At 39.4% G+C, this 8,591-nt stretch overlaps 1 protein-coding gene across 4 annotated transcripts; it reads right to left on the reverse strand.

Annotated features, from left to right (window-relative positions):
* Positions 1–1,601: 1,601 nt before the first annotated feature.
* Positions 1,602–5,675, reverse strand: cunh6orf120 (chromosome unknown C6orf120 homolog). Of its 4 annotated transcripts, XR_004796669.1 has the most exons (3): positions 5,577–5,675; positions 2,115–3,844; positions 1,602–2,012 (listed from the first exon to the last, which is right to left on the reverse strand). XR_004796669.1 is itself a non-coding variant. In XM_035660280.1 (2 exons), the coding sequence occupies exon 2, from the start codon at positions 3,798–3,800 to the stop codon at positions 3,240–3,242; it is 561 nt and encodes a 186-aa protein (XP_035516173.1). In that variant the 5' UTR covers positions 3,801–3,844; positions 5,577–5,675; the 3' UTR covers positions 2,051–3,239. The 4 variants fall into 4 exon arrangements, 3 of the variants coding, with proteins under 3 accessions (XP_035516173.1, XP_035516175.1, XP_035516174.1); XM_035660280.1 differs by lacking the exon at positions 1,602–2,012 and having other exon boundaries at positions 2,051–3,844; XM_035660282.1 differs by lacking the exons at positions 1,602–2,012; positions 5,577–5,675 and adding an exon at positions 5,297–5,570 and having other exon boundaries at positions 2,051–3,844.
* Positions 5,676–8,591: the final 2,916 nt, after the last annotated feature.

The raw sequence follows: 8,591 nt of genomic DNA on the forward strand, positions 1-8,591 counted from the left end.
CCAGCACATACACACACACACACACACACACACACACACACACACACACACACACTGTACACATACACACACTGTACACACACACACACTGACCCGCTGAAGAAGAGGAGGACTGTTTATAAATATGTAAACAAACACTTTGTTTGTTTGTTGACTGTAAATAAAGCTTTAATCTTTTGCAGATGACTGATATTTATAATTATTGTTTCCCTCCAGTTGTTTTTAAATTCTGCAGAATATTTAGTTTATTGAATAAAAGTGTTTAAATTTAAGACCTGAATGTGTCTTTAATGTATAAATCTTTATTTGTTTTATAGACCTGGATGAACAGTGTTGGACTATTTACTCTATAAAAAGTAATATTACTTTACTTATTACTCCCTGCCAACAGTAACTAGTTACTCTACTGGTTATATTACTTTACTATTTCCCCAAAAACTGGTAATTCTGACTTAAAGTGATTAAAATCCAGTTTCCTCCACAGTTACAGGAATAAATCCAAGAAAACTAATGTAACTAATCATTTTTATTAAGTGGGTAATTAATAATATTACTGACTGTATTAGTAATTAGTTACACTACTAGATACTGGGGAAAGTAATGAGTTACTTCCCAACACTGATTACAAACCAGATTTATATGAACTTAAAGCTTAAATACTGTCTGCTCTCTACCTTAATATACGTATAATATAATAATATAATAATATAATATATAATATAATATATCATTTGGAATATAAAACAGATCAATATTACACCTGAATAATAGTATTTAAATATAAATATTGTTTAGAGGGACGTATAGTTTTGACAACAAACGCCACATTTTGCTTATTTTCTGTGTTTTTAATGAAGTTTTAACCTGTTAAACAGATCTCACGTGGTTGATGATAATAATAATAATAATAATAATAATAAAGTTTATTTCTGTGCAGCCTTCAGATAAACTAACAGGACTTCAGGGTTTAGGTCACGACCTCCTGCTGCCGCCTGATCTCGTCCACAGTTTGCAACTTAAACAAGTGTTATAGAGAGATTGTTATATTAATATTTAGATATTCATAGATTCAGGAGTTGTTAATGAGATGCAGAAACCTTTTAAAGCCTTTTAAGGTGGAAATTGTAGTTTTTTGGGGGGAAGGAAAACACGTCAGACACGTGATCGACATGTTGAGATGTCAGTTAATCATTTATTAGGTAAAAACACTCAACATTTGCTGGTTTCAGCTTTATGATGAGGATTTAATCTGGATTAGTGATTCATCAATGGAGCCAAACAGGAGTTGATTATTAGTCTGTAAGAACAACAACAGCTGCGACGATCTGAAACTAGTTCATAGTTCCTGCAGTTGTTAGGATTATTTTATCTCCTTGAGGAGGCTCCAGAGGGTCAACAGGTTTATTTTAATTTCATTATTGTTCCTCTGGTTAAAAATGGGCCCGTACTCACCGGTTCTTCTGATTATTGTCCACACAGAACCTCAGGTGAGCACGGCCACACCGACTGCTGAGCTCTCCAAGGTCTGGACCTCGGTATTTTCAATGAAAGTTGTTTTAATTAATTACCTAAAAATGACTACAAAAGAAATATAGCTGTGCTGAGACTTTTCTTGGTCCCAATTCACCGCCACTAAACTTCCAGCGATTAATTAAATTCTATATTTAGAGTATAACTGTTCCATCGTCATTGAAAACCTCTTTCATTTAGCTGCTTGTTAGCATCATAAAAGCTTCAAAAGTCACAGGTGGGGTTATTTACTGACGTGTTTTATGTCGTCAAACAAAAAGTGAAAGACTCTTAAGCCTGTTAACCACAGTCCTTATTTCAGGAACTCCAAAAAACTAACTGCCTTTGAGGAGGAGGAACTGTAGGTGCTAACTCAGCTGCAGGTTCTCTCTTCAATCTACAGACAGAAGAACATTTTCACGTCTTCTGCTGGGACTCGAACTATCAACCTTCTGGTAAACAGATCCATCATCTGAGCTGCAGGTTGCTTCACTTCTTCAAACCTGAAAGAAAACAAATAAAAGATCCACGAGACAAAAGATTTTTTTTAAACAGTCTGCAAAAACAACTGCTTTGTTTATTTATTTATTTATGTATCTATTAACCTGACTGCATCGTCTTCTGGAAACAGGAAAACTGCTCGGCTCGTTCACCCTGCAGACGACTGATATCTGAAGGCACTGTTGAACATTTCTGCTCAGTGGTCGCAAGTTTACTCATAACTGAACTCCAACGGCAGGAGGTGATGTTTGAAATCAGGAGCTTGTCCAACAGGCAAAACAAACAAACGAAAAACAAAGAGATGTTGCTGCTAATAACAGGTCGGTAGCAGTACGTCCGTGAACCACATGTTCCCATTTGGAGTTGAAATTACGCCGTTAACAGCAAACGAAGACAGAATAACGATCACAGCATGTTTAGCAGCTTTACCTTCAATGATTTCCCTAAACGATCTGCTCGTGTGACATAAAGTACGAGTTCAGGCCTTCTTCTGTGTCTCAGAATGGCTGACAATCACTGTATTGCTAAGTTTTTGTGATATTTAAACCCACACACACTTACGAGCTGTGTGGCGTTGATATGCGGAGTTAAGACAAGCGGCTTCATTCATTCATTCACAGGCCGAGGTGAGAGTCAGCGATCGTACCTGCTGTCCGCACACGTGTTTTTAAAGTGAATCTGTTCGACTGAGGCAGTTTGAGGGCGTCTGATCTCAAACCAGCTGTTTGTTTGTGTCGCGGCCCAGAAAACTGGTTCCAGAGCAGCACCAAACACAATCAGGCTCGCTTCAAATGTAAGTTTTTTTGCACAGAACAAAGGTTTTTGTTCGCCGTCACCTCGGGAAGGGCTCCAGTCTATAACTCTTTCAACTTACACACAGCCCCAGAAATATGCCTCCTCTTGCCCCTTTGGTTGAACTGCGGTTCACATCTATGTGTCTGTACTTCACCTCAACACGCTTCCTTCTGCCTTTTCTACGAGGGGACACCAAAGCTGCTAAATCTGACTAATGTTGATTTGCTTATCACCAGACATACACACTTTGTGAAACATTTTCTGGCTTCAATTCAGCATTCATCAACGCCTTCTGAAACCGGTGCGTTTTGGTTTTTTCTAAATCAAGTACGTATGTTTGATGACAAGGAAAAGAAACTGTTAAAAAGCCAGATTTCTCTCTGGGGTTTGTTAATACATCGACGCTGACTGAGCCACAGTCACAGCAGCAATTTTCAAAACAAAATCTCAAGTATGATCTTCAAGAGTCCGATCAGAATGGTCCAAAAGATCGACTCCTCCTCCTGAAAGTCCTCCTCCGCCGCCTGAGGGGATCTCTTCTGCTTGTACCCGTCCTCTGAAGTGTATGAGCCCTTATCGAACGGGTCCTGGGGAGCCGTCTGATCATAAAACACCCGCATTTCAAACTCGCTCTCCTTGTAAGACGGGTGCCCGTAAATCCCGATGCCCACGGGCCTGGAGAAGTCCCCCGGCACCACCACCACATCCCGGCCGCAGGTGACCGACTGCAGCTTGTACGTGTCGAAGCTCGGCCGCAGAGTTTTATCCGACACGTACAGGTCGGCGTCTCCCTTGAGGCTTTGCATGTGCAGGATGATCCGGCCGTCGTGGTTGAGGCGCAGGTAGCTGTAGTTTCCGGCCCCGATGTGGCCCTGGACCACGTGAAGCAGCACCCACTCCTCGGGGACGATGTCGTCGTCCTCCGAGGGGCCCAGGAAGCCTCGGACCTGGGACAGCAGGAGGGCGACGACCAGAGCGCTGCAGCTCAGCATCATGATGAAGGCATCTGTCGGTCACCGCCTGGACGACAGCAGACAGCCTGAGACGGGACGAGAGCCACGATGAATCCAGAGAAAGATAAAAACACACAGGTACGTTAAAAGAATGGTTATTTTAATGTTTTAAAGTAACTGATCGAACATTACAGCATATAAAACATCTGACAACAGTTAGAAATGCTCCGAGATGAGACTTTCAAACTGCGTGTTTTTGTCCTCATCCAAAAGATATTTAATTCATTTACAATATGAAACATTTGCACATTTAAAAAAGAGGATTTTTAACGTCAGATATTTTTGTGGTTACACATTCTGGGAGGAAATTAATTATTCAGCCACAAAAATGTTCGATGATCTTAATCTCTGGTGACTGTAACTCCTCGTGGGAGCAACAGGCTGAAAACAACGTGGTCCAGACAAATTACGGTCGTGTGAAACTTGAACATTATTTACTTTTTGTTCACAAATACTCTCTGCTCTTTAACGTGTCTGGATGAACCTGTTTTCTGTTCAAACAGATAGTTGTGGCCCCCTGTTGACCTGCTGCCTGTCACTGTATTGAACATCCCATAAACTGAGCGTTGTTTTCTGCTTTATATAATCCGTTTTCATCTCAGCACACGTTGGATAACGTATACGCCGGTTCTGATAAGATATATTAGTTCTGTCATTTAATAAACTGAATAAGTGACGTTTGATTTTTTTAATCTTATTTATTCTTTTTAGACAAATTAAGAGTTTTCTTGTCCCTGGAGCTTCACTGTTGCTCTATTACACCATTTATTTAAACATTTTACTTTACTTTTCTACACAGGAAGAACTAAATGTTGAGAAATAAACCCAATGTGTTTAAATGTGTTTATATTTTCTTTCCTGTCATTTAGTAAACTGATGATCTAATCGAACTAAGTGACATATTTTATGGGTTTTAAATGTGATTCATTATAAAAATTCATTCATACTTAAGGTGTTTTATTGACCATTCTTCTATTAAACCATTTAATAAACCAAGAACAACTAAATGTTGAGAAATAAACCTAATGTGTGTATCTTTAATGTTTTATAGCACCTTTTAAAACCAAGAACCACTGCTCTTAAAAACACACACATAAAGAAAACTGGGACTTTTAAGAGGCTCGAACACACGTGACAGTATATGAACCCAACAGACCTCAAAGAGAAAAACAAACAACAACATAAAAACAACCAAAACAAAGTAAACAAACATTAAATTAACCCCCACGAGCTGCAACAGACTCAAATCCAGCAGAGCTAAAAATAACCTGACCTTTAAACCAACCGACATTAACGCTGTCACCGACATTAACCCGCTTTAATGTGCACATTCACGACTTTACCGACACAGAAACATTTTAAAAACACTTTCTTTTTGTTTCTATCAACAATAATAAAACATCTTAAACGCTAACGTGCTAACACCAGTTGCCCCCCCCGCCAACACAACGTGTCTGGATGCAAACATCTGGACTGACCCTTCACGTAAAGGCTCCTGGTTGCGTGCCTTTCCCTATCGATCACTCTTATCGATCACTTTACCTGCTGGCTCTCTTTCTGTGATTTATCTTTATTGAACCACGTTAGCTTCCGCGCGGCTAGCTGGTGGAGCTAAATCCGACCGCGTTTCCAGGCAACGGAGGACGACAGCAGGTTAAACTTTAGTTATTAACGTGGAGGATTAGATGTTAATGTGTTAACGCGCCGTTTTTTTTACACTTTAAACCGATTTAATGACAGAAACTCTCATTTTATGACCTGCTTCAAGTTCTCTTCTTCGCTTCCTCGTTTCCGGCCACTCACCGAGCGGGAGCTGCTCACTGGCGCCACCCGCCGGCGGACCCTGCTCACTGCAGCCTCCAGGGTGTAATTACACCTCCGGATGTGATAAAAGTTTAAAGTTGGTGATTGTGTAAATATTTTACAGCGTTTTTTTAAAAAAGGTTCAACTGGTTTGATTAAGAGTTTTTTTTCCAGTCTAGTGTGTGACATTTTAGGAGGATCTATTGGTAGAAATGGAGTATAATCGTGTTTTGTTACCTTAGTATGTTTTTATCTACATTATAATATGTGATAAAAGTTTAAAATTGGTGATTGTGTAAATATTTTACAGGGTTTTTGAAAAAGTTTCAACTGTTGTGATAATATAGTGATAAAATGATCATTAGCAGCTTTACTTGTGACTTTTGAAACATTCACAACGTGGTCCAGACAAATTATGGTCGTGTGAAACTTAAACATTATTTTCTTATTGTTCACAAATACTCTCTGCTCCTTTAACGTGTCTGGATGAACCTGTTTTCTGTTTAAACAGATAGTTGTGGCCCCCTGTTGACCTGCTGCTTGTTACTGTATTGTACATCCCATAAACTCTGCAGCGACACCAATATATGAGCGTTGTTTTCATATCAGCACTTATCAGTCTAGTGTGTGACATTTCAGGAGGATCTATTGGTAGAAATGGAGTATTATCATGTTTTGTTACCTTAGTATGATCTGTTTTTATCTACATTATGAACATTTTTACATTTGAAAAGGTGGAAACTGATCTTAATCTCTTTATGGACCATTCAGTTAATCATCCAATCCTCAGAACTATAATCAAACAACTACACAATTTGGGAAGAAACTAATTATTCAGCCACAAAAATGTTTGATGATCTTAATCTTTACTGTTATTTGGATCTTTGGTGACAATTATTCAGCCACCAAACAGGCTGAACACCAGTACAACAAAGCAGTGACACACTACAGGCTTAGTGCTGCTCAGAGGAAGCTCCTCCGACAGTCGTGATAATGAAAATGATCATTAGCAGCCTTACTTGTGACTTTTGAAAGGTACACAATGTGGTCCAGATGTGGTAGTGTGACGTTAACGCCCTGAATGATTACTATGAGCCGTCTACTGTCACAGTCTGCACAAACATCACACTGTAGGAACAAGAACATCGTATTTTTGAGTGGAGGACTTCAAGAGTCTGTCTACTGTCCGTGCCCCCCAGTAACATTTTAAGAAGTAGCTGCCACCATGAGTGCGTTTTACTTTCTTTTGAATTACCACACAGTAATTGTTACAGACAGCCTGCGGCCGTCGAGACGCTTCAGTAAGGATAAGAATTAAGAAGTGGCTCCAGGCTGTCCGATCAAAAGCCTCGGAGCTTATCAATTCTGTTGATCACTTCCTGCATGTTTATAGGACACCAGACTACTATAACTCTCCTCTTTGACTACACCGTGCTCAGACCACAGAGCTAACAAAAGATTATTTTACAGAACACTGATCAGGAATCAATAAAAAGGGGATAAACAGGGAGTTTGTTGTTCTCAGTAACCAGAACATCAACGTCCACCTGCACTCTTCAGTGCAGACGAGCAGAGTGAAACCAGCCCAGCAGACGGATTTGGAAAGAGACTAGTTTTAGGTGATGAAGAGCAGTAACCTGAGAAACGTCGTGTGGCGACAGATAACGTATCAAGTGTTACTTTATTGGACTGCATATTTACGTTTGCCTTGGCATCGCTGAAGCTCTCCTGCCCCGAGAGATTTTCCTCTTCTTAAAGTCAGAAGCACAAAGACATCCCACATGTTCAACTAAATTCAGATTCATTAGAAAAAAGAAAGAAAAAAAAAAAAGACAAGAAAACATTAAATGTCTCTGAACAACAAACTCAAAGCCGAACGCTGCCTGAAAGTTTTCTACAGACACTTTATGAAACCAAAATGTGAAGACATTGGAATTTTCTCTGTGTGATCATCTATATCAATCTGTAACCAATTTTATTCTCATTAGGTGTAATTCAGCTGTTATATACACACACATTATTCATCAGTTTCAGTGCCGCTTTAACCGTTTGTAATCCAGTAAGATCATCTCCTCCTCCGCCTGCTCTCGGTGAGATAATACAAAATAAATTACAAATCTGTTTCCAGGCATGCACACTCACACCTCACTCATTAAAATCAACTTGTACTAATTTCACATCATTTGTTTGTTTTGTTTTTTTATATTCCTTTTTCACTTTAATGAACACCAACTGTAGTTTTAAACAAAAAAAAAAGAACCAAAAAGAAAGAAAGAAAAGAAAAGAAAAAAAACAACAACAACAACAAATGTTCCGGGGGGGTCGGGGAGGAGGGAAGAGTCTCGACAACAGGTTGGATGACTTGATCGGTATGTTTTTCAAAAACCACATCAAATTGTAAATTCTATATAGATATACTCGTTCAACAAGTCTGCATATTCTGTCACATTAGATACATTTGACGTTATGTGGAAGTCACCTATTAAATCACCACTTCAGTGTTAAATATTTACTGCAAACCAGTCGACCAGTTTAAGGCTTTCCAAGTTTGACAGCGGAGTCGAGTCGATCGGTCACGTCCACGCCGTCCGGGGGGGACTCGGGCCTCGCCGGACTCTCAACCCTATCGAGAGGCGTTTCCTGATGTTACTTCTGAATGAAAAGGCCCCGAAAAAAGTAGTGTTGTGATCTTTTTTTTTTTTCCTTTTAAAAGAATTAAATGAAAAGTTATACGGTTACCCTTTCCTCCCTCTTCTCCCCCAAAACTCCCTCAGCTCTGTCCAGTCAGAGTTTTTGTAAAGTTTGAATCATAAAAATAACTATATTTAAAACTCCCCCCCCCCCCCAGTTCTTGTCACTAGCGCTGAACTAATGACATATTGGCGTTGTTTTATACGACAGTTCAGATCAAGCCGATGTTCATTTAAATGTTAAGATTAATCATAATAATTGACTGAGGTGAGAGAAAAG

The sequence above is a fragment of the Morone saxatilis genome, unplaced genomic scaffold (assembly GCF_004916995.1).
Source record: "Morone saxatilis isolate NCDOM2014 unplaced genomic scaffold, NCSU_SB_2.0 Contig17, whole genome shotgun sequence".
Taxonomy (NCBI): Eukaryota; Metazoa; Chordata; class Actinopteri; family Moronidae; genus Morone; species Morone saxatilis.

Excerpts from the sequence above, each read along its gene's own strand:
- cunh6orf120 (XM_035660280.1), bottom strand. The coding sequence starts at position 3,800 with ATGATGCTGAGCTGCAGCGCTCTGGTCGTCGCCCTCCTGCTGTCCCAG.